The sequence below is a fragment of the Carcharodon carcharias genome, chromosome 16 (genome assembly GCF_017639515.1).
Source record: "Carcharodon carcharias isolate sCarCar2 chromosome 16, sCarCar2.pri, whole genome shotgun sequence".
In the NCBI taxonomy this organism is placed as follows: Eukaryota; Metazoa; Chordata; class Chondrichthyes; order Lamniformes; family Lamnidae; genus Carcharodon; species Carcharodon carcharias.
This window is the reverse complement of record NC_054482.1, coordinates 101099421-101125822: the sequence shown is the minus strand read 5'-3', so window position 1 is coordinate 101125822 and position 26402 is coordinate 101099421. Positions and strand designations below refer to the sequence as shown.

The window sequence follows — 26402 nt, the reverse complement described above, 5'->3', positions numbered from 1 at the left end:
TTGTGAAGGCACCACTGGTGGTACTTCTCCAGTGCATGGAGGTGCCTGCTGTAGGCTGTCAAGTCTCTGAAGCATGTCGAGATGCAGGGTCACTGCTGCCTGGTAAACCATGACCTTAGTCTCGGGTTTGAGATCCTGCTCCTCAGATACTCCTTTCCTCAGTTGGCCGAAGGATGAGCTGGCCCTTTGGAAGCGATGATGAATTTCTCATCTATGTCTGCCTTCATCAAGAGGAGGCTTCCAAGATATGGAAAATGATTCACAATTTTCAGGATCTTCCCGTTGATCTTAATCTGCAATGTGGGGTGAAGTGTTTTGCTGTGGAAGCTGATTGGAAGAGGACCTTAGTTCTTCATGTATTTAGTGAAAGGCCGATTTTCTCATTTGCATTGGGGAAGGAGTTGACAATGACCGAGAGCTCAGTTTCTGAGTGAGTGTGCACACAGTATCGTCTGCACACTGAAGCTATGTGAATGAGGGTGAAGTGATTTTTGGTTTTGGATTGAAGGTGGCGTGGATTGAATGCTTTCCTGTCTTCTGTAGGTTATCTCCATGCATATGGAAAATTTACTAGAGGTAAGATGCATTATTGCAAGGAGGAGAATGAAGAAGAGAGTTGTTGCAATTACACAGCCTTGTTTGACCCCAGTTTTGACTGAGATATGGTGTGTGGTGGTTCCATTGGTGAGGATCATGGCTTGCGTGTCATTGTAGAGTAGGCAGAGGATGGTGACAAATTTCTGAGGGCAGCCAAATTTGAGGAGGATACTCTATAAGCTTTCATGGTTGACAGAGTCAAAGGCTTTTATGAGGTTGAAAAAGGCGGTGTACAGTAGTTGGTGCTGTTTCTTGCACTTTTCTTGAATTTACTGCAGTGAAGATAATGTTTGCTGTGCCTCTCGATGGACAAAGACTGCACTGTGACTCTGGAAGGAATTCCTCAGCCACTGGGAGGAGGCAGTAGAGGAGAGTCCTTGCGATGATCTTTCTTGTGGCAGAGAGCTGGGAGATCTCTCTGTAATTATTACATCTAACTTCTTGAATATAATCATGATCACGGAGTCCCTGAGATCCCCCGGCATATGCTCCTCTTCCTAGATGAGGGATATGTGCTTGTGCAACCATGCCATCTTTGTGTTCAAATCCCTCCATAGCCACGCCACTCTCTCTTTGTAAAGAAAGACTTGCATTTATATAGCACATTTAACAACCATGGGACCTTCCTAAGTGCTTTACAGCCAATTAACTACCTTTCAGATGTAATTTTTGTAATATAAGAAACACAGCAGAGAATAAAAGCAAAATACTCTGGATGCTGGAGATCTGAAATAAAAATAGAAAGCGCTGGAAAAACTCAACAGGCCTGGCAGCACCTGTGGAGAGAGAAACAGTTAACATTTCGAGTCTGTAGGACTCTTCTCCGGAACTGGAACTTTGGAATTCTCATAGAGAATTTTTTTAAGTGATGTTTGTTACCCAATTAACTCTCATGTTCTTGGATGCCATGTGATCTTTTATGCTCATGAGAGACAAAGTCTCTGTTCAATCACACCTCTGACAAATCAGCATTGCAGTGAGGTGTCAGACTAGATTTATATGCTAAATTGTTTGAGTGGGATTTGAACCCACAACCTTCAGATTCGGAGGAGAGAGTGCTACCACTAACTTCCTCCAGCCCTATAACTCTTTGGAGGAACTCTGTGTTCCTCTTATTTTATTCTCTTGTACAGCTTCAGCATATGTCTCCTTTTTAAGGTGCTCCTAACTCTTTGACCTATCATCATATTTCCTTTTGTGGTTTGGTGCCAAATTTTGTGATAATTCTGGGTGTGATAATATTGTGGTTGTGATAACAGACCAGTAACCAGTTGGCCATGAGTTGAAATTCTAAATAGTGAACTTGAATTCTATAAATATGGTCATTTGTGAAGTAGCAATGGAAAAAATGACGATCGAAAACTGGCAGATTGTCATTAAAAACCCATGACTTTATTCATATCCTTTGAAGAGAATGTACTATCTTTATCATCTTTTGTCTCCTTGTAATTATGGAGCAAGCCACTCAGTTGTTCTAAAGTGGCCCACTGCAACCTTCTCAGGGTAACTTAGGATGGCCTGCCCAAGCCCAGAGAATATTTATTTTTTAAATTGCCTAAACCTTGCCAGTAGAACACAGCACTATGCTAACATTTTTAACATTAAACATAGCTGCATTTTAGCCAATGAAAAATTTCAATGGTTAAGTATGCATCTGAAACTTCAACTGAAAATGCTGAAAGTGTATATTTACAAATGTCTTTTCAAACTAGACTCGTGCCTGGAGAGGGTATTTTGAACTTTAAACGGTTAAGGGGAAGTATTTTTCATATGTATTGCTTATGGTGGGAACAATTTGAGGTAAGGAATTGTCCAAGAAGCCTATTTAATACAATATTGAAGTATATTGATGCTTTTTGTGTAGTGCATGGTGCCATTAGGAATCTATTATTTGACCAGTAACAGCATAAATTTAAATGTACAGAACTACAGCATATGTTTAGGGGAACAGTAGTGTAAGTGTTTAGTGTAATCATAACGTATTGATTTGTCACTCCATTGTTGTTTGAGGGATCTTGCTGTGCAAAAATTGGTTGCTGCATTTGATGACTGTAAAGTGCCTTGGAATGTCCTACTATGAAAGGTGCTAAATAAATGGAACCTATTTCTGTCTTTATTATTGCTTTTGTTTTGGGTTGATAATGGTACTACCATTTAATCCTTCAAAAAATTGCCAGTTGAATTTTGGTTTAATCAGGAGTTAATAGATATCCTATCCAGATGTTGTTCTGATTTAATTATTAATGCCTCCATTGTGAATTAACAAAATCAGTTGTAAATTGCCATTTTCTAAGTAGTTTGAACGCTTGCTTTTGTAGTGTGGCTAACATCTTCATGACGGACATTGATGCTTTGTTACCAAAGGGACAAGTGGATGGATAATTTGATAACTTTGAGGAAGAGGCTAATGAAGACTGAAAGAAGTTTACAAAGCCCAAGGACAGACTTTAGCAGGTCAGAATTTGAATAACAACTGTTGTCTCTGCAATTATCATAGAATCAGATAGTTACAGCACAAAAGCAGGAATTCTTGAAGTGAGCCTTCTAGTGCTTTCATATAAGTAGGTATTGGACAGTGAGAATCAATTCTCAACTCCAGCACATGGATTTTGTTGGAGGAGTGATTGATGCTACTGAGCTTAAGAAAACATCTCTTAACATCCTTCTGCATTAAATTCCATTTGCTAATTCTTGGTCCATTTACATAAGTTAGTTGATTAAAGTCCATTTGAATGCCTTCAATCATACTTGCACTGGGCACCTGAACTTCATTATTTTACAAAATCATGTGCCTTTCTCCATAAGACAGAGAAACTCAGTTTCATGATATCCTCTAGTCAAAGCCATGTGACTTTCTGTGCGACTGTAGTGTGTCATTCCTTATTGTGCTCCTTGATAGGTTTGAGATGGTTGACCAGGCCATCCTCTGCCACCGATGAACTGCAACCACGAGGAAGCAATGTGCAAGTCACAACTTTGCCAGCACACCTCCTACAATGACATCTCCTGTGCTCACATAGTCATCTCTGGTGGGCCCATGTTTACCTTCCTGGTCCCTTCATCTAGGTATTACTCCTTGGCAGAATTTTTGGCAAATATAGGGACAACTTTGACAGGTACTTTCATCCTCCAGCTTTACAATTATGCTAGAACCCTTGATTCCAAGAATGTCACCATGATGTCTGCTTGCATTTCTGTCAGCAATCCATAGATGGACCAAAATCTTTTTGTAGTTAAGCAGTGGCAAGACTGAATGAATCTATTGCATTAACTCCCTTTTTTAAAAAAAATTCTACACAATAAGCCACTAACAAACCTGGCATCTCAAAACTGGGAATACACGGAGGTGCTATAGGCCATCAGCAGCAGCAGAATTGTATTCACCCACAATGCATGATATCATGACCTGTCATATTCTCACTCTACGATTACCAGGGGACCAACCGTGGTTCAGTGAAGAGTTCAGGAGAGCATGCCAGGAGCAGCACCATGTATACCTGAAGTTGCAGCGTAGGGATGTATGCATTCTACACAGCTGAAGAAGCACGCTAGCGATAGATGGAGCTGTCCCACAACCAACATATCCAATCAAAGCTCTGTGGTACTGCCAAATCCAATTATGAATGGTAGTGGACAGTCAGTAACTAATGAACCTCTCCATCCTCAAGGAACTGAGCATGTGAATGCAAAAGACAAAGAGCATAGGGTTTTGGAGCTTAAGGGGCAGCTGGAGTCACCACGGAGCAACAGGGATGCTGAGAATTTCCTGGACCATATGTTCCAGGAGGTGCCACCCCATCCGTAGTAAGAATTCCAAGATAGTAGATGGGTGGCTATCTGCAAGGGTAGAAAGAGGCAGAAAGTGCAGGAATCTTCGGGTGTGTGTCACTCTTAAATTAGTCCTCTGCATTTGAGGCAACTGGGAGTGAAGACCCCTTGAAGGAGCGCAGTCCAGATCGTGGCACCAATGAGCAAGGGACTTCCCTGGATGGAACAACAAAGGGTAGAAATTCAGTTGTTATAGGAGATTCCATAGCTTGGGGGACTGATAGATTTTTCCGTAACTGTCATTATGTGACCCACTTGTGTGCTATCTCCCTGGTGTCAGGGTAGAGGACATCAGAGTGGGTGCAAGGAGTATGTGAGGAAGAGCTTTTTTTAGGCAGCAAATGGTAGTGGCTTGGCACTTGCTACCTACCTGTATGGTGGAAGCTGAGGCAGTCAATTATTTCAAAAGGAAATTAGATGGCCACTTGAAGGAAATAAGCTTGCAGGACTATGGGAATAGAGCAGGTGAATGGGACTGATTGGCTTTTTTCTCTGCTGTAATGACTATCTGACTATGACAAGGATGAAATATTTGGCATTTTTGGCTGAAGATGGCTAGAAATGGATGGATGATCCCATATCTGCTTCCTCCTGAGGTCACAAGTGAATTTTCACTCCACCTGATACCAAGAAGTGTTTAAGTACACTGGATACATCAAAAGCTTGGTCCATGTTCTTGGACCCCAAGAACATCCTGGCTGTGGTGCTGAAGACTGGTGCTCCAGAACTAGCTGTGCCCCTAGCTAAGCTGTTCTAGTACAGCTACTGCACGCATCTACCTGACAGGACATACCACTATCCATCAAAGGGACAAAATCAGTTGGGCCAATTACTTCCCTATCAGTCTACTCGATCATCAGCAAAGGGATGGAAAGTGTCGTCAAGCAGCACCTACTTGGCAATAAACTGCCCACCAGTGATCAATTCTGCCAGGGCCCACTTGCCTTCTGACTTCATTACAGCCTTAGTCCAAACATGGACAAAAGAACTGAATTCCAGAAGTGAGGTAAGAGTGGCTTCCCTTGACACCAATGCAGCATTTGACCATTGCATGGCATCAAGAAACCTAGCAAAATTGAAGTCAATGGGAATCGAGGAAAAGTTTTCATTGGCTGGAGTCATACCGCGCACAAAGAAAGATGGTTGTGATTGAAGGCCAATCATTTCAACTCCAGGGCATCACAGCTGGAGCTCCTAGGCCCAACCATCTTCTTCAATGGCGTTCCTTCCATCATATGGTCGAAGTGGGGATGATCGCTGATGACTGTACAGTGTTCATTTCCATTCACAACTTTCGGACAATGAAGCAGCCTGTACCCACTTTTAGCAAGACCTGGACAATGTTTTAGGCTTGGACTCATAAGCGGCAAGTAACATTCATGTCACCCAAGTGCTAGGATATGATCATCTCCAAAGAGAGAACCTAACCATCTCCCCTTGAAGTTCGATGTCATTACCATTGCTGAGTCCCTTGCCATCAACATCCTAGGGTTACCATTGACCTGAAACTCAACTGGACCAAGCCCACAAATGCTGGGACTAGAAGAACAGTAAAGTATAACTCATCAAAAAGTCCATTTTCATTCTACCCTCCTCACCTATCACCACTTAAGTTTCATTGGCTTCTGTCCTTTAGGTGATCAGTTTCAAACTCCTTATTGTCATCTTCAGGTCAACCTTGTTGTAAAATTTGCTAAGCCAGGATTCTAATAAGGAAGAGTTGAAGGCATTTCAGGATATTTACTTAAAAACTAGTTTATTCGCACTATTTACAGTATGTACAAGTGGGTTACAGGGAATGCACGTCTCCCCTCAGAGCTACCTGTCTGCTGCCTAGAGTACCTAGCACATGACTTTCTGATGTCAGTGTTCCATCATCATGTACCTTATAGATTAGCATATCCATTCTGCTAACCCTTTATACTACTGCCCTGATGCCTCATTTCTCCTTAGCCTTGCTCATGCTGGAGTTTTATAACCCTGCCTGTACCTTCTATTTCAAATCTGGTGTACTGCATGATCCTCCTTTCCCACTTCTTGCTCTACCTTCTAAAACACAGTTTTCTGACATTCTACCACCATACTCGAGTCACAGAATTCCCATGTTGGTATATAGCCTTCACCGTCTTCCTAACCTTCCTCTTGTGAAGGACTTTGGTACAGTATCAGTTTATTTTACTGTACTACCTAGCAATAACATTAGAGTAGGTGTAAAAGTGTCTTATAATACAGTATTAAAGTGAAAATACCCTTGCGCATTTCAGTGCTTTTATAAATATAAGTTTTATTCCAAGCCTGAATGTATAATTAAACTTAGAATGGTTTTCATTTTTCTCTCAGTGCTCGTTTAAGTGACCAGTCTGATGACTCTTCTCAGCAGGGTTATTTCCCCGCTTTGACCATGGAAGACCTCTTTCAACCTGATCCAGTAGTTCCTGCGATGAGCAATCGTCATTTGGCAACTGCTGAAAGAATACTACCTCAAAAAAGTGTTTTCAGCAACATAAGTCCAACCAGCAGTTTTGGAGGCAGGGTAAATGTTTAGCTTCTGATTAGTGTGTTTATATCTTGGATAATCTTCAATTGGCAACAGTAACTGTCAGTGTGTTATTTATTTGTGCAGCTATTATGAGCTCTGGAGTCTTCCCCCTGTGGTTGCTGCCAACTGCTATTTGAAGTTAAATATATAACTGTCCCTTCAACATGAGACGCCAGGAAATTCTTCCTTCTACATTAATTTTATGCAGTTCTCTGATGTCTTTTAAGATTTGGACTGGTTTGACACTGAGTCATACAGTTAAGGAGTTGCAGACCTCTTTGAGTCTGTAATAACTTAAATGATTTTAGTTAGGATGACAGTAGGAGTGCTGTAATTCAGTGGTTTTCAAACATTTTCTGTAAAACTGGCAAATATTCTCTTTCAAAAGTTAAGACAGATATATCAGATATTTGATGGGATGCTGTTGAGATATTAGTGTTTGTTCAGGGCAAAACAATAAGAATAATGATTATGGTAAACCAACAAATATAGAAATGTGTTTCATTGCTGATTATTTTTCTAATACTTGCTGTTTGTTTTTAAGCGTGATACATGGCAAGTTGGGTGAGATACTGGAGAACTCTTATTCCATCAAAAGTGATTGTCTTCAGGAGGGTGCGGGTGGAAAATTGTGAATAATGCCACATTTCAACACACATTTGTGCTTTTAGACATCCCAGTTGCCAGCTACATCTGCCATTGAGCAGGAAAATGAACAACTATGGAAAAAGCTCAGTACACTTCGAGAGGACAATGCTCGTTTGGTTTCCCAGAATCACAGTTTAGTGCGTGAGGTTGAAAGTATACAAGTGGAGTTGACTCAGTCAAAAGTTAAAGTGAGTATTCCAAATGTGTGTGTGTATATATGCATAACGACTGGATTCATATTCAGACAATCTCAAAAACCTTTATTTATACAGTAACCCTGAAGATTGCACTATAGACACTGCAGTTGATGGCATAATGGAGTGGGGGGTTGGTGGGGGATGCACGTGAGCAGTAATATATGGAAATGGAATAATGAATTATGCTTGAAATAATCCCGTAATTTATGCACATCAGTTGACCACCTTGTACACTGTAACCTTTCTAAGCTGAAACTTTGAAATCTGGAAACACCAGTTGTCCGGAATTTCTTTGAGCACACGTGCAACTTCAGGACTGGCCACATTGTTAATGGCATTAAATGTACGATAAAATCTTCGGAGCTTTCCAGGCATTACTTTTAATGGCCCTTGTCAAGTACGAGTGCCTCTAACGGATCCAAACAGGAGGATGAGAGAAGATAGAAGAGGATGCAATCAAAGAGGTATGTTTCAAGGAGGTTTCCAGGATGGGCAGAGATACATTTCTCAATAATCAGCCGCTCTTTCTCACCCCACACACATGCACTGACCAAAAACTTGAACTGGACTGGCCAGATACAAACTGTGCTGTAAGAGCTGGTCAGAGGATGGGTATTCTGATTCAGGTAACTCTCCTCTCCCCAAAGCCTGTCCACTATTTACAAGATATAGGTAAGGAATATGATGGAATATTCCCCACTTGACTGGATGAATGTGGCTCCGACAACACTTGAAGCTCAACACCATCCAGGACAAAGCAGCCCATATGATTGGCATGCCATCTACAACATTCACTCCCTCTGACACACACTCTGCGCCATCCATAAGATGCACTGCAGCAACTCCGTTGACAGCATCTTCCAAACCCGCGACATCTACATCTAGAAGGACGAGAGCAGCAAATGCAGGTGATGGTATTCCAATGCAAGTTACCCTCCAAGCCACGCGTCATCCTAACTTGGAACTACATCAGCGTTCCATGAATGTTGCCCTGGAATCTCATCCTAACAGCACTGTGGGTGCACCTGCACTGGATGGATTACTGTGGTTCGAGAAGGCTGCTCACCACCACTTCTCGAGGGTAACTTTCCAGTGACTTCTGCATACCATGAAATAATTTTAAAAAACATGTTTATATATAGTAATCAACCCTCTCCCTACACACATAGTGATCAGCTCCTCTCCCCATACATGTGTGCACACAAACAATAATCAGGCCCCCTCCCCAAATTTTGGTTTGGTTGCCAGTGCCTGTGATCCACAGTCACTAACCAAGTGTTTTCTAATGTCAAAGGTGCAATACTTTGGAAACATAGAAAATACAGTTTTTGAATAAATAAAACAATTTTTATCACCACTTTATAATGTTTGTCTCAGGTACTTATTTGTATCTGGTTCACAGACTTGTGGCTAGACGTTCCAACATTATCCAAAACCCAGGAACGCCTTGGTCTCAAGCATTCTGGGCGAGAAAGTTTGCTGCGCGTGTACTTTCGGAATAAAATAGTTGTCAGAGTTAGAGCAAATTTACTTTTGTTAATGCAGATGAGACTATTATTGAAGGGTGCTAGGTATCTTGCATAGGTTTTCTGTTAATAATATTACAGAAATAGGCTCTTCATGCCAACTGGCCCATGCCAGTGTTTAGGCTCCACAAGAGCCTCCTCCCATCTAACCTTATTAACATGACCTTCACTTCCTTTCTCCTTCGTGTTTGTGCAGCTTCCCCTTAAATTCCTGTGATGCAACAGTGACTACTCTTCAAAAGTATGTAATCACCTGCAAATCACCACCACTTTCTGTAAACAGAAAGGTGTTTTGATTTGTTTCCCTCTTTAAAAGTGGTGGCATATTTTCCCAACCCCTTGGTTTTTTTGTGCGATCCAAGTTCACACTCAAAATGCGGGAAGGAGGGTTCACACCATCACCTCCGCACTCAGACAGTGAAGAGCGGGGTAGAGAAAAATAGGTTTCACAGTACAGAAACCACAGAGAAAATAAATATTGGTTTACATGAGTTCAGAGTCCAGAATCAAAGTCCAATGAAGTATTCCTTCACAGTGGTTGGTGGACTGTAAACCAGTGCTGTATAATTTCACTTTTCCGGTGGTGTTGACTTCACAAGATTAAATGGGCACGCAGAGATGAATCAGCCTTGTAGGCGATGGTACAGAAGTTCTGACAGAAGCAGTCTAGATGGGACCAGGTGTTTAACCTGGGTAGAGGTCATTTTTTGTGGCTGCTAGTCAGATGTTAATGAGCAGTCTGAGCTATTCAGCCCAGAAAGGCAATATTAAGTTGTTCCACAAGCCAGATGCCTAGGTCACATGACACCACCCCACTAGGCCTTCAACAAGGGCAAAAACAGAATTACCTGGAAAAACTCAGCAGGTCTGGCAGCATCGGCGGAGAAGAAAAGAGTTGACGTTTCGAGTCCTCATGACCCTTCGACCGAACTGATTCAACAAGGGCTGTGTATCCATTGTCAAGAATTCGGCTGGGTCTCAAAGACTGCTAAACGTTTTGGTTATTGAGTTGAAAGGAATATTTGAGGGGCCTTTGCCTTAGCAACCCTGCGTCTCCTGCTGCCAAGCTAGGTTATCAAATGCAAATAGCCTTTGTATAGCTCTCTTTAAATTTGGGCTGTGCATTCTCCAGATGATCATTAGTGGCTTCTCTGAGATAACGAGGTGAGTTTCCCTGAAATTGCAAAGTGGCTTCTTTTGTTCTGGGATCACAGACCGACATAGGTTCAGCCATTTTAAGGATCTTGTTCAGCTAAGTTCCAGTTTTAAAATTTAGAAATAGAAACGGGTATAAGAGTATATTTTAAAAAATGTACAGTGAGGTCTTAGTCCATCACAGTAGTACTCTCATCTCGTTGCAAGGCGGGTTCAAGTCCCACTCGAGTTTAAGCATAAAAATCGAGGCTGACACTCCAATGCAGAAATGAGGAGTGTTGCACTGTCTTAGATGACAGTGATCTTTCGGGTGAGGTTTGTTAAACTATGACCCCATCTGCCTGCTGAGGTGGATGTGAAAGATCCCATTTGAAGGAGAGCAGAGGAGTTAGCTCTGGTGTGTTCTGGCCAATATTTATCCCTCAGTCAACATCACAAACCGATTGTAAAAAGGACACAATATTGCTGTTTGTGGGAGTTTGCTGTGTGCAAATTGGCTGCTGTGTTTCCTACATTACAAAAGTGACAATGCCTCAAAAGTATTTCACTGGCTGTAAAGTACTTTGAGACTTCCACTGGTCATGAAAAGTGCTATATAAATGCAAGTAAACCCAAATAGATGAAAACCCAAATCGATGGTGTAGCTATGGGATCCCCTCTAGGTCTAGTGCTCGCTAACATTTTTGTTGGTTTTCACGAGAAATGCATTTTTGATGGAAAATAGTCCTAACCTCCTACCCTGTGCATATTTCCGATACATGGATAATATGTTTGTGATCTATGAACCTGCAGCCGCCTGTGAGGATTTCCTCACATAATTTAATATGCTTCATCCCAAGTTCAAATTCCCTTTTGAGCTGGAGCACTCTAATGCTTCCTTTCCTCAATGTGCTAGTTGAGAAATCAGCTAACGGGTTCTCCACTACTGTCTACTGCAAGCCTATCTTCACCGGTCAGTATACATGTTGGGATTCGTATAGCTTCATGTGCCACAAGATTGGTCTTATCAGCAATCTTGTAAATAGGGCCCTAGCTGTTCACTCATTTTGTAAGCTTGACGCAGAAATAGAGCACATCGAAGCTATCCTGAAGGACAATCGCTATGCTGATCAGATCACTATTTGTTTGTATCTTGCAAATTGGCAAATGGGCCAAAGGCCTGGAAAATGCCTGGTCTAACTCAAATTACCTTGGAAAGGCAAAGTATTTAAAAAATTTGAACAACAGTTTAAGCAAACCGTTTCATGCTGCTACGGTGCAGTGGCTGTGTGAGTGGTATTTTCCACTGACAGGATAATGTCGTTAGTCCAAAAAAGGCATTCTGCCTACCACACAACTGAGCAATGTCATGTATGAATTTCGGTGCCTGTGCCAGTTACATAGGCCATATGTCCCAACGATTGGCTGAGCAAATCAAACAGCATGTTTCTCCAGTTGTTTGTAATAATCAGAATATGACCAGCCCACGTTTGCAAAACCCAAAACAAAACGTCTACTGTTAGATGTGATTCCGCAATTTGGCAGCATTTTCTGAATAATCCTGAGTGCGCTAATAGCTACTCTAACAAACAATTTAAGATAACCAGTTGATCTTGTAACGTGGCTTATTTACATTTGCTAGAAGTGTCATACGTTCAAACGCAGGGGCCTGTTCTCTTCAAACAAAAGGAATATGTTCAAGCCTTGTGCCTTTTTTTGAATTAACTGGGAGCTTGCGGAACCAATAGTTCCCTAGTGCTTTCTCCATGGCAACACATCAGCCAATCGGAGTTGACTTGTCAACCATTCAGCACCCTTTAGTCCTGTAGTATAAATTTTTGTGATGGTTTGAAATTTGGCATTCTTGCATTTGTCCTGATGAGTGCAAGACAAAAAGCTTTGGCAATATGTCTCTCTTTTCAGCAATATTCAATTATATTTAAGACTCTTGGTGGGATTTAAATTCAATTAATTAAATTTGCAATTAAAAGCTAGTCTCAGTAATGAAACCATGAAACTATCACCGATTGTTGTAAAAACCCACCTGGTTCACTAATGCCCTTTTTAGGGAAGGAAATCTGCTGCCCTTACCTGGTCTGGTCTACATGTGACTCCAGACTCTCAGCAGTGTGGTTGACTCTTAACTGCTCTCTGAAATGTTCATTTCAAGGGCAATTAGGGATGGATAACAAATGCTGGCCTTTCTAGCAATGCCCATATCCCATGCAAGAATAAATAAAAGCTTTGGATTCTCCCACAAGGGGAAACACTTGTATACCTACTCTGTGAATCCTTTTTCATAATTTTCCATCAGCTCAACCCTCAGCCTTCTCTTTTCTCAAGAAAAGAGCTGCAGCCTGTTAAATCTTTGCTGATTAGATATAACCATTCTATCAGCCACGTAAATACTTTTCTCACCTTCTCTAGCACCTGTATATCTTTTTTATAATGTGGAGACCAGAACTGTGCACAGTATTCAAACGTGGTCTAACCAAGATAGCCTACAATTTAAACTCTTAAACTAGTGCTTTTCACTCCTATTGCTTTAGAGAGGAACCCCGGTGTTTTTTTTAATGGCCTTATTAACTTGCATCACCACTTTGATTTGTCTATCTGCTCCCCAGGATCCCTTTTCTCCTTTTACCCCATTTAGACACTCATCTACCCAAGAGTATGTGGTCTCCTTGTTCTTCCTACCGAAATGCATCATCTCATGTTTGCCCATATTGAAATTCATTTGCAAATTACACATCTGTTCTGCAAATTTATTTGTCCTGTATTTTCACTGTCTTCCTCAATATTAAAAATTATGGTCACTTGTCATTTTCCTGCAGTGTATTTTCTGAAAATTTAAATTTTTTAATTCAAGTATATACGTTTTATATCCTTTGATTTTAATGAGTTTTTACAGAACTCAGATTGACCTAAGTCTGTGTGATGCCTAGTAGCATTTTCAAAGATAGCATATTTTTTGTTTAGAATGTCACAGTAAAGGATTAAATGGGAGAGAAATTGATTTGGATAAAAATTGATTTAAAAAAAAAAACAAGGTACCTATTAGATTGACTGTTCTCAAAGCAGAAAAATCACCTGGTTCACATGAAATGAATCCTAGGTTGCTGATGGAAGTGAGCATGGAAATAGTGGAGTGTCTAGGCATTTTCATTAGATTTGGGAGTGATGCTAGAGGACTGGAGGGATGCAAATGTTACATTCCTGTTCAAACAAATGGAGAGAGGGATAAACCCATGCCAATCAGCCTAATGTGGTGATGGAAAAACTTTTAGGGACAATAATACTGGAGCACATTAATTATCACTTGTTGCCAACATGGGCTAATAAATAACAGCACAGATTTGTTTAAAGTAAATCATGTCTGACAAATTTGATAGAGTTCTTTGATGAAGTAATGAAGAGTCTTTGAATATTCTTCCTCAAAAGATGGTGGAGGCAGAATCTTTGAATATTTTTAAGGCAGAGGTAGATATATTCTTAATAAGCAAGGGGGTGAAAGATTATCGGGGGTAGGCAGGAATGTTGAGTTGAGGTTAAAATCACATCAGCCATGATCTTATTGAATGGCGGAGTAGGATCAAGGGCCGAGTGGCCTACCCCTTGTATGTATGTATGTATATATGTATGTATGAGCCTCCTGGAAAGGGTCGATGAAGGCCATGCTGTTGATGATGTGTGCATGATTTCAAAAGGCATTTGGTAAAGTGCCACATAATACACTAGGTAGCAAAATTTAAAGCCCATGGGATTAAAGGGGTGGTGGCAGTATGGATATGAAATTGGTTTAAGAGCCAGAAAGTAGAGAATAATGGCAAACAGTTTTTCAGATTGGAGGGAAAGTGTGCAGAGGTGTCCCCCGGGGGTCAGTGTTGGGACCACAGGTCTTTTTGATTCATAAGCACTTGGGTATATAGTCCATCATTTCAAAGTTTGCAAGTGACATGAAACTCTGGAATGTAGTAAACAGTAAGAAGGATAGTGACAGATTTCAGGAGAACGCAGATAGACTGGTAAAATAAGAAAGCCCATGAAATATAATGCAGAGAAGTATGAAGTGATACATTTGGTAGGAGGAATGAGAGGCAATATAAACTAGGTGATACAAATTTAAAGGGTTATTTAGCAGTACTGAGTATTGCTGAAAAAAGAAACATGCTATTGGAGCTTTTTGTCTTATACTCATCAATACAGATTCGCAGGAATACAAAATCTCAAAGACGACAACAATTTATGCTGCATGAGAAGAGAATGCTGATTGGTTGAGAAGTAGACTGATTAGTAGAGGCATTGCCATGGAGAATGCACCAGGGAACAGTTAAATTCAGTTTAAATTCAAACCAGACAGGTCAACTCTGGTCAAGACATTGACATGGGGAATGAACCAGGAAATGGCTGTTCCTCCAGGCTTTTGTTTAGTTGAGAAAAGCGCAATGTGTGGACATGTTCTTGCTGCTTGCAAAGGACAGGGCCCTGTGTGAATATATGTAGCTTCTTGCATGCATAAGTAAGCTGATGCTGACTATCTTAAATTGGTTGTCAGTGTAATTCTTAGCACAATAAGGAATGTTCAGTAAGTAATGTCCAATGTTGGGCACTTCTGGATTTTACAGGCACAGGCTGGTTGAGTATGGTCAGCACTTTGCCCGTTGTAAACAGCCGAAGGGAATGCTGTTTGATACGATCCACTGCTTGTTAGGATGTATGGCCTAGATACCTGGCATCACATGGACACTTAAATTCTAACACTGCATTGTTCATTTGCTTTATAAGCAGATTGTCTTTTTGGCTTGATGGCAGCATCCTGTTAGTGAAGAATACCACTTGTGTTGCCACTGCATCATAGTAGGGTGCTGGAACAGAGAGACCTGGGAATTTGCATACATATACCTTTTGAAGGACAAGTTGATAAAGCTGTTAACAAATCATACACGATCCTTGGCTTTTTAAGTAGAGGCATAGAGTACAAAAGGTGGGAAGCTATTCTAAACCTTTATAAAACACTGGTTAGGTCACAGTTAGTGTGTTGCTCCAAACCTGGGCACCAAACTTTTTAGAAGGATGTTGAAGCTTTGGAGAGGTTGAAGAGGAGATTTACCAGACTGATACCAGGGATGAGGGACTTCAGCTCTGTGGATAGTGCAGAGAAGTTGGGATTGTTCTCCTTAGGACAGAGAAGGTTAAGGAGAGATTTAATAACGGTATTCAAGATTTTAATGGGGTTTTGATAAATTACGTTGGGGGGGGAACTGTTTCCAATGGCAGAATGTAAGTTAAGAGGACATAGACTTAAGGTAATTGGTAAAAGTCTCAGAGGGTGGATAAGAAGAATATTTTTTATGCAGTGAGTTATGATGATCTGGAATGCACTGTTTGAAAGGATAGCGGGTACAGATTCAATAGGAATTGTATAAATAATTGAAGGCAACAAAAATTGCAGGGGATGAAGAGCAGGCAGTGGAGTTAATTGAATATCTCCTCCAGAGAGCTGGCATGAGCATGATGGATGGAGTGGCCTCATTCTGTGCTGTATAATTCTATGATTGAACGTTTGTACATTTAAAAGTGTCCTGTTGCTGACCACCTATTTCCCTTTTGGTGTTTGCAAAGAAAACAAATATATGAATAAATTTGTATGCCTGATACACTCTTTATGCAAAGCCCAATATGAGTTGAGTTCCAAGTTTCTGCAGACCTGGGAATTGGTTCATTGGTTTGCTCATGGATCTTCAAGACTTTCAGGGCTGCTGTTTTATATGTAGCTGATTTCTTTCCTCCTTTATCCACTGGAGCCTAACCCTTGTCCTCTACCGCTGTATTGGACGCTGCAATGTGGAAAAAGCTTGATGGTCCTTTTAAAGCACACAATGATATTGGGAAGAGGAGTAAATTATACTCTTCAGCTGAATTTTCTGAAAAGGAAGTCAGCTTTCGCTCACATGCTTAGGATCCTGAAAGTGCACATATCTTTTATGTGAGTAAGTGAGTTTGTGTTGTCATTAGGATTACAAATGATGTGTGCTTCTAGGTGTAAAAAAATTTTTGCTATGTCCTCTTGAACTTTGTAAAATATTTAGTAGCGTTACGATCCCTGTAGAGACCGATAACTTTAAAAAAAAATTTCCCAGCGATCGACAGAAAGAAACCAAAGGACAAGACTTCAAGACTTTTACTAAAACAAACATACTAAATTGAACTTAAATCAAACAATAGTTAACAGACAACTAATACATTGAACTAATGAAAAGGCACTTTCACGTTAACTAATGTAATTGGGGTATGTCTTAACTAACGCATTTGAGAGATGTCCTGCAACTTTGGATGTGCACCATACTTCTGGCAGATACATTACATAACAAGATCCACTCCCAAGGGTACTCTTAGCTTTGCAGCAGGCTCACTTCACCTGGTACGCCAGGTTGAATTTTTCGATGCCCTTCAAAAATTGTCCCACTTGACCTGAGTAAACCAAATTCCACCAGCATGGTCCACCTCGGTGACTCCTTGTTCCTTAAATCTTCAAACGTTCCATCAGTTCCATCACCTTTTCGAACAGAGGGCCAGCTCTCGCCATCATCTCCTGCTTGGTAGGTGACACAAACAGTCGTTTCTTGCTCTTCACAGCAGCTGTATTCTCTCTTTTATCATCTTTCCCCTGGTGCGCTCCATATGCTGCCAGTGGGCCCTCGCCACTCTCTGGTGCGTGCGGCCCACCCCTGCACTCCGCTCTCTCTTGTGGTGCACCCCACCCCTTGCCCCTCTCTGGCGCATGGGCCCTCCTCCCTGGCGTGTCGTCGGGCCCACCTGCCTGCCCTGCGCGCACCCCCCCCCCCCCCCCCCCCCCCCCCCCCCCCACACCTCACCCCACAACCTCCAGCACTAACCCCCCTCTACTCTAAACCATTGAGATAAACTACTTGTGGTGGCATTAACTTGAAGAGCTGAATTGTAAGTATCATTTAAGAAGTGCTTGATAACATTCAAATCTAATTGGTTTCACTGCAATTTCTACTACTGTGTACATTTAACCATAATTTTGCAGCATATTGATACAAGTTGCCTAACAATGCCTAGGGGCTAACTTAAAATTGTTATGACTGATAGCTGTTGTACATTTTAGTTCACCTTAAAATAACCTGCGCTGAAAATACCCTATTCTTGTGATATAACTTTTTTTTTGTTCAAAGGCCCTGCATCTTCAGGTGGTCATGAACACTGCTCCTTGACCAAGGACTAAACCAGTTTAATATGCTTTCCAATGTAAACTTTGATAACACAGGAATTTAGGAAGTTTACACTGGTGTATTTGTCTTGATGTATGTAAATGGGAACAATGCTTTCTTGGACAACCTGCTGGACCCATATTATTTGGGAAAAGAGCACTCATTGAGGCAGGTGAAAATATTTTCCCGAGGAGGGGTGGTGGTGTTCAATTCATTTACTAGTTTTAATCTGTGCCAAAGATCAATGCCAAAAATTGATTTTTAAAAATATTTTACTTGCAGTTTTGTCGCCTTGAACCATCTATTAATGAAAAGGCACATCATATTTCTCAGCTAAATGAAGATATCTTGGGTTTAGAAGCAGAAGTAGCGGCCCAAGAGAAAGCACTCAGGTAATTTGCATAGCAATGGTGCAGTTTTTTCTTAGATTTTACAGGTTTTAGTTTTGCTTTCAATATTCTCTCAGTTATAGCAGTGCTGATTGCTTTACAGGAGTATACCTGTATTATGGAGTAGCACTCTCGCCTGAGTCAAAAGTTAGAGGTTCAAGGCTCAAGTACGTAATGGTGAGGGATCCTTGCATTGTTGGAGGTGCAGACTTTCAGATGGGATATTAAATGAAGCCCCATCATCTTTCAGTTGAACATGAATGACAACCTTGCACTAGTCAAAGTGGAGGACAAGGTTCTCCTGGTATCCTGGCCAACATTCTTTTCTGCACCAACAACTGATTGAACTGGTCATTCAGCTCATTTACAGTTTGAGACTTTGCTCTGTGCATATAGACTGTTTTCAAAAGTTATCAATGATTGTGAAGTATCTGATGAAACCCAGAGGATGTGATGAGGCACCACATAAATAGAGTCATTAGATCTACAGCACAGAAAAAGGCCCTTCGGCCCATCTGCACCAGTCAAACAAGTACCTAACTATTCTAGTCCCATTTCCAGCACTAGGCCCATAGCCTTGTATACCATAGCATCGCAAGTGCACATCCAAATACCTCTTAAATGTTACCAGGGTTTCTGCCTCTACCACCCTTTCAGGCAGTGAGTTCCAGATTCCCACCACCCTCTGGGTGAAAAAATTCTTCCTCACGTCCCCTCTAAGCCTCCTGCTTTACTTTAAATCTGTGCCCCCTAGTTATTGATCCCTCTGCCAAGGGGAAAAGTTCCTTCCTGTCTACCCTATCAATGCCCCTCAATCTCCTCTGCTCCAGGAAAATAACCCCAGTCTATCCAATCTCTCCTCATAACTAAAACTCTCCAGCCAGGCAACATCCTGGTAAATCTCCTCTGCACTCTCTAGTGCAATCACATCCTTCTTATAAATGCAGATTCCAGAACTGCACACAATACTCTAGCTGTGGCCTAACCAGTGTTTTATACAGTTCCAGCATAACCTCCCTGTTCTTATATTCTATGCCTCGGCTAATAAAGGCAAGTATCCCATATGCTTTCTTAACTACCTTATCTCCCTGTCCCGCTACCTTAAGGGACTGTGGACATGCACACCAAGGTCCCTCTGATCCTCGGTACTTCCCAGAGTCCTACCATTCATCGTCTATTCCTGTGCCTTGTTTGTCCTGCCCAAGTGCAGTGAATGTTCTTTCTTTAAGCGAAGTGATTCAAAAATTAATTTCCAAATATTGACTGCCCTAATCTAATTTTAATTTTTGAAAGATCAATTTTTTTCCATCCGTATTGTGTGGTGTTAATTGTATAAGTTATGGTTAAGTGTACACAGGTTGTGGGCAGGGGGGTGGTGGGGGACACACGGGACAACGCTCATGGGATAATTACTTGTGCACAATGTGTCTACCGCCATGGGTCATCAGCAGCTTTACTGGTCCCACCCCAGGAAATTCGGCCAGTGCTCCTGCTCATGCCGAGTCTGTGCGAACATTGCCTGATCCAGAAATATGGCCTCAACATGTACAGCCAGTGCTTCGGACAATACGCTAAAGACATCAGCTTCTTCAAGCTGGACTGAATTACAAAAGGAGCAAGGGTGCATTCTAATGTAGTGTGAAATAGAAATGCAGCATGTGTTGAACAACTTTCTACTGCCTTCACCTGCAAGAAACAAATTTGTGATGCTCCATTTTTGTAAATAAAATTAAATTGTCATTAGTGCTCAAAAAAAAGAGATACTTACTGACACTTGTGGTGAGCTGTAGAGTTAGGAGCTATACATTTGTAATGTCTCACTTAGTAAGTCAATCTAAAACTGAGTAATGATTGATTTCGGGTTGTCTCCTTCACCAGCTAGCTGTATGAAGTTTAACAAGGGAGTGTATTTTGGTAGTTTAAAATCAATTATATCTGTTGTAAACATGTGTATTTTGCCATGGAATTAGCAACTTCTCATTGGTATTTTACACAAAAATGGTTCTGGTATTGTTTTGTTGTTTCTTACTAAGAGTTGCAGAAGAAAAATTGGAGGAAAGTCAATGGATGGTAGCTGAGAAGGACAAGCTCCTGGAAAAGTTGTCTGATGAGTGCAGAAGAGTGAAGAATGAGCTTTATGAGCAAAGTAGACGAGGAAAGAGGTAATATTCAACTGTGAAATATGTCTCCTGGTAAGAATAACATTTGTTTTGATGAGATCCTTCCAGGAGTTCATTGAAATTTGACAAATGGAGAAGCTGGTTCACATTGCCAATTTTTTATTGGTATAATATGGAAGTTGTTAAAATTTATGTTTACATGGAATAAGAGATCAAAGCGAATTCTACATTTATGGTGAAGTTCAGATGCCTGGGTATGGAACTGCCAAACGTATTTTGAGTAAGTTTCGACATTTGAATTTTGATGGGTGCTTTGGTTGTTGTGGAAAATTAGCATAATCCAGTTTCTTAGGAACAATTTAGAAAAATCCAAGCCTGAAAATGAAGGAGGACACTTCAGAGGGATGTATATGAAATTAATGGGAGATGAGTGAAGCTTAAAAGAATTGGTGATTTTCTGGAAAATGGGTGCATCTAAAGAAATTAGATTTAAAAAAAAAAATCGTTGTTTTCCATCTAAATCAAATTTTCAAATGTTTTCCAGCTAAATCATGAGGCATAGTGCTGTGCATGATATTTATGGCAGAGGAGACCCAGAGGCTTTGTTACTTTAGCCATAGAACACTTGAAGTGAAAAGTAGTGTGGGGCTTTTCCACTTATCTTTCGCATACTTTTTATAAATGGAGGAAAGAGTTCAGAATTCAGGAGTGGATAAGAGATCTGGGCATCCAATTAGTCAGCATTTACTTGGGGAGTTGACTGGACAACATTAATTGGAAATCTATAAGATTGGCAGATTGTAATGACGCCTGGAATTCAGAAATCTAGTCGCACAATATGCCCCTCATTTGGATAGGGAACCTTGGATTGTTTATAAAAAGCTTAAAAAATTGGCCAAATCTCCCGAGGAGTGGCAATCACTGTCGGATTGCCACTGCATTCCTATTTTCTTATCTTTCACTGGGGCTTCTGAAATCCAAATACACCACATCCACTGGTCCTCCCTTAACTATTCTACTAATTACATCCTCAAAAAACTCCAGTAGATTAGTCAAGCATCATTTCCTTTTCATAAACCCTTGCTGACTTTGTCTAATCCTGTTAATGCTTTCCAAGTGATCTGTTACCATGTCTTTTACAATAGACTCTAGCATTTTCCCCACTACTGATGTTAGGCTAACTGGTCTGTAATTCTGTTTTTTTTCTCTCCCTCCTTTTATAAATAGTGGGGTTACATTTTCCACCCTCCAATCTGTAGGAGCTGCTCCAAAGTCTATAGAATTTTGGAAGATGACCACCAATGCATCCAATAGTTCCAGGGCCACCGCCTTTAGTACTCTGGGATGTAGATTATCAGGCCCTGGGGATTTTTTAGCCTTTAACCCCATTAATTTCTTTTGCACCTTTTTTCAATTCCTCCCTCTCACTAGACCCTTGGTTCCCTAACATTTCTAGGAAATTATTTGTGTCCTCTTTTGTGAAGACAGAACCAAAATATGTTCAATTTTTCTGCCATTTCTTTGTTCCCCATTATAGTTTCCCCCGTTTCTGACTGTATGTGAGCTACATTCGTCTTTGCTTTCTCTTCACATATTTATAGAAGCTTTTACAGTCAGTTTTTATTTTCCTTACAAGTTTATTCTCATACTCCATTTTCCCCTTCTTGATTAATCTTTTTGTCCACTTTTGCTGAATTCTAAACTGCTCCCAATCCTCAGATTTCCTGCTTATTCTGGTAATTTTATATGTCTTCTCTTTGGATCTAATATTACAACTAATTTCTTTTGTAAGCCATGGTTGAGCCTCCTTTCCTGTTTTATTTTTGCACCAGACAGGAATGAATAATTGTTGTAATTTATGCATATGTTCTTTAAATATTAGCCATTGCCCATCCACTGTCAACCCTTTTAGTACGGTTCCCCAATCCATCATTGCCAACTCATGCCTCATACCCTCATAGTTCCCTTTGTTCAGATTCAGGATCCTAGTTTCGGATCTTCACACTCCATCCTAATAAACATTTCTATAATTTTTATGGTCGCTGTTCCTCAAGGGACCCTGCACAACAAGATTGTATTACTTGGCTTGGCACCCCCCAACTGTAGATCTTACATTTCCCCCCTTGGAAAGGGGAATATCCTTAGGACAGAATTTTCCGGGCCTGCCGGCCGTCAAGACTGTCCGATCCCGTCGAAAGTCAATGGACTTTTGGCTGGCCTGCCGCATTCCCTGCAGTGGGTCCCACCAAGGGCAGGACTGGAAAATTCTGGCATTTTTTTGTAGGAATGCTGCTAATTTCTGAGCTCTTAGCATTTAAGTATATATAATTAAAGCAATAGATTATATGTGGACTTAGATTTCCCAGCTCTCCATTGCCTGTATCCATCTTGTGGGTAACTCTTGCTAAGTATTATTTCTCCCTAGCCTTCATTTGTCACAATCCAAAATTCTTTTTACTTTACTTCAATATTATTCCCTCTGATACTTGCCTTCCTAATTGTCTTAAAGTTAGTTTCTTTGTGGAATGTGTGTCAGTGCCTTGATCACTTAAAAATGTTTTCTTGCTCTTCAGGCCATATTAACCAATTCATGTCACCCGCTTTGTCAAATAGCTGAGCAAGCCTGGGACCTGTTCTTCAGTGCAGCTGCATGTAGTCTCGTATGTCAGTTACTTCACAAGTTACAAATCACTTTTGCATACTCACACCGGTGTTCCAATTCCTTCTTTAATCTTCTGTTTGAATTTAACATAATTCTTCCTGACTTTCCAGTAATCTTCTCAAAAGATCAAAGGAGATCCCTGTCTAAAGATCTTTGCTTATCTCCTCCTGAATGGTCTCAAATGTCTCGGGTGGTGGCCAGATTATTGAATTTGATTCTCTTAAAGTTCATAGGCAAAGACACCAATGTCTCCAAGAGAAACCTGTCGCCTTATTCATCTCATTTACACTTTCCTATTGCTAGAACATGCATCAATTCCAGATTTATATATTCCATTGAACTACACCCAAAGTGAGTTATTCCAATTCCCATTTGATGTTGTGTCCTTTTTCTGTAACTCTATCTCTTATTCTATGTGGGGCAGCCCATTCATTGCCATTGTATCTCTTCCAGGAGATTTGGAGAAACTTTTACAGTCCAATAACATGTTTTCATAATATCTTTAAATATTCCCATTTGATTTCAAGCATTTTGCTTGTTTGTTCTTTCACTTAATCAACATTTTATTTTCTCAAAGGTAACCCACTAGATCAGACTTGTTCAAGGGCTGGCCCACGAGGCAGTTTGATCAGCCCGCCACACCGATGGACTTAGTTGGGCCTCCGGTAGGGCCCAGATCTAGCATGTGGAGGGGTGAGAGGGCAAGTCATGGGCTGACAGACAGTCATCTGTTCTGGGGTGCACCACGGCAGTACATGGGCATGCATTGACTTTTGGTGGCCTGCAAAAACAAGGGCAGAGGTCTCACTGAATCAGTGCTCAATCAGGCTGTGAAGGTAAGGTGATAAATTAGTCTTCTCATCTACAGCTTGTTCACAGAGATTCAGGTGTGTGTTGTTTGGAGTAACACGTGGTTCCCCCCAAGCGAAAAGGTTGGACAAGCCTGCACGAGATTGTGCCTGCCTTTTTTTTTTATTTTAAAATTATCCCAAATTCAAATAGCAGCGTTGTTGGCTGACAGATTTTGTTAGTGTTCAATTTATTTCTTTCAAAAAACAAACTACATTTTTTTGATACTGAGAAACCACCTAGACTGTTTTTCCATCAGCTTTTCTTTTGAAAAATTAGAATCTGTTTATCTCTTTAAATGTCAGGTAAATTTCCTTTTTGAATGCTTGAAATAGCAACTCCAGTCTAGTTATTTAACAATTCCAATTTCAGAAATAGGCTTGGTGGTTTTGCATCAGAGACAAAAGCGTTTGCAGTAAGTTTGGAGGTAATTCCCATGTCTCCCATACCCAAACACTTTGTCTTGAAAGATAACAAAGAGTAGCAAATAGCCTGAATGGAAAAGGCCAAGTCTCAGAAAGGTAAAGTCTTTTTGTTGTGCTTTAATTCTCAAAACAGCTGGAAACCATCATCACCTGTTTTTTAAAAAACACAAACAACCGATTGTGGCGCTGGCCAAGAGCCCAATGGGTTAATATATCTGTAAATTCATATCTGTAACCTTAGAAACTTCAAATCTAATAATGCCCAATATATATTTATTGGGTGCAGAGCCCCTACACCGCAAAAACTCATGGCTTACTCCTGACCATTGTGCATTGGATACCAATACAATGAACCACCTGGAAAAGCTAATTTATTTTATTCATACCTGAATACAAAACAGAGCTGTTACTCAGCAATTTGATTCTTCAAATAGCTCAGGTCATTGGTTTTAAAATTTTTTTATAGGGATATAATAATCCGAAGGTTCTGAGATGAATTTAAAAAAAAAAACAGCTGTCAGCCTAAAGAGTTAACTCCGTGGCTTGTTTTGGATGGTTTGGTGGGGGGGGTGGGGTGCAGAGAAAATTTCGCATGCGCTTGTGTCACTTTATGTAATTTTTTTAAAAAAAAGCTTCCCCAATCAGAAATCAAACTCCATTTTAAACTTGTTTTGTTAAATCCTTTCGTTGTCTCCAATTTCCCCCAAATTTAAGGTTAAATTCCAATTATTTCAAAACGTTGTTAGTGTTTTGTAAGAGACTACAGCTTCTTAAAATAAGTGAACACTACAGCCTCAGACTCTGGAAGAGGAACTGAATCCTTCCCGTCTCTTTTGTTTACCCCAGCCTTCCTTTAAAACAATTTTCAATTTCTGATATTTGCTGTTTAATCAAATTTGGAAGAAATAGTCAGTAAAACATGTTTTTAGTTTGAATTTTGTCAGTTCAGTTAACTCATATGATTTTGAAAAGTTCAAATTGGATTGCTGCCAAACTCCAGACTTATCTTTATATTTTGGGAACAACCAGGCCTTCACAGTTCTATACTAGCAGTTTGTAATTTTTTTTTAAAACAAAACCTGATAGTAGTTTAAAGTTAGTAAAATGTGTCGTTTGAATTTTAAATATTTCAGCTTCTTCCTCAAACCCAATTTTTCTGAATCTTTAATGTTTGCGAACAACACCCTGCTTTAGCAATAACTTGACTCAGATGTATGGTATACTCTCAGCTGCATAAAATTACTGCTTCATAGGGTCGGCATAAGAATCGGGAGTGACAAAGGGCTGGAGTCTGTGAATACTCTCAGGCTTTTTATGGGGAATTGTTTGGTGCAAACTAGGACCTTGTGCATGTCCATGTCCATCTCTTGTTTTGATTCTAAGGAGCCTGCAGCTAGGATCTGTTTAAAATCATTGCTTTCTAACTGCTTTGGAACCCTCCTGATCCCTTTTTAACTCTGGAAAAAAAAAAGATTCACGTTTCTTCTCCAGAGCCACTTCAACCCCCGTGGGTTCCAGTGTTTGGTCTAATTTTTTTCACCCTGTATAATGTACCCTGTTGTGTGTCTCCTGTTCGCAGCAGAACTGATCAAACGGGTCGATCCTTTTTTAAACTTACTGACCTGTTCTCTTAACTCCTTATACTTTTTATTCAGCTGTAAGGCAAACACATGTACACCCTAGACCAGCTTATTCTGGAACTTTTTCAACTTCACCTTTCCTTTCTGAACCTTTTTAGAAACTTTATCAAAAATATACTTGTAATCTCTCGTTCCAAGCTCACTTATTTTCTCAGTCAGACACTCTCAGTTGTTTCCCAGCACATGCCACTGTGACTCCTGGCTTCATTTAATAACTACACTATACGTTTAACTACAATCTAAGACTGTTGCTTCTCAAATCCCAAGCTAATCTCAACTACTGTGGATCCCACTCCTGACACCAATTGTAAAATTTTGGGAGTTCGGGGCCACAGACATCTAAATAAGCAGTCGACTAGTTACAAGTAATTTCAAGATTGATTGTTAAGTTGATTAAGAAACAACAGTTTAAATATAGTACATTAACTAATTAGACAGAAAAAAAGTATACAACCCGTAATAGCTTTTGATAACAGCATTCTGCCCTCTAGCTGAAGTGTTTGGAAAATCTTCCCTTGATCTCTCGATCTTCCTCCTCCTCTGGTCCATCATCCATCTGAAGAAGGCAGCTGCCCAATGAGCACTGCTTCCTCACCAGCGCCTCTAGGTACTC

General features: G+C 40.5%; 1 protein-coding gene and 1 pseudogene across 3 annotated transcripts in view; both read left to right on the top strand.

Moving 5' to 3' along the window:
• ccdc18 (coiled-coil domain containing 18) overlaps positions 1 to 26402 on the top strand; it is a 140892-nt gene that overhangs the window by 9492 nt on the left and 104998 nt on the right. The window contains exons 2-6 of one of the 3 annotated variants that reach the window (XM_041208706.1): positions 2962 to 3051; positions 6766 to 6958; positions 7636 to 7800; positions 17987 to 18096; positions 20127 to 20255. In XM_041208706.1, the coding sequence (XP_041064640.1) occupies positions 2972 to 3051; positions 6766 to 6958; positions 7636 to 7800; positions 17987 to 18096; positions 20127 to 20255 (677 nt within the window). In that variant the 5' untranslated portion in view covers positions 2962 to 2971. Of the gene's footprint in view, positions 1 to 2915; positions 3052 to 6765; positions 6959 to 7635; positions 7801 to 17986; positions 18097 to 20126; positions 20256 to 26402 lie in introns of those variants that run through there. The other 2 variants (XM_041208705.1, XM_041208707.1) reach the window with 2 other exon arrangements.
• On the top strand, positions 19530 to 19696 carry LOC121289347 (annotated as a pseudogene).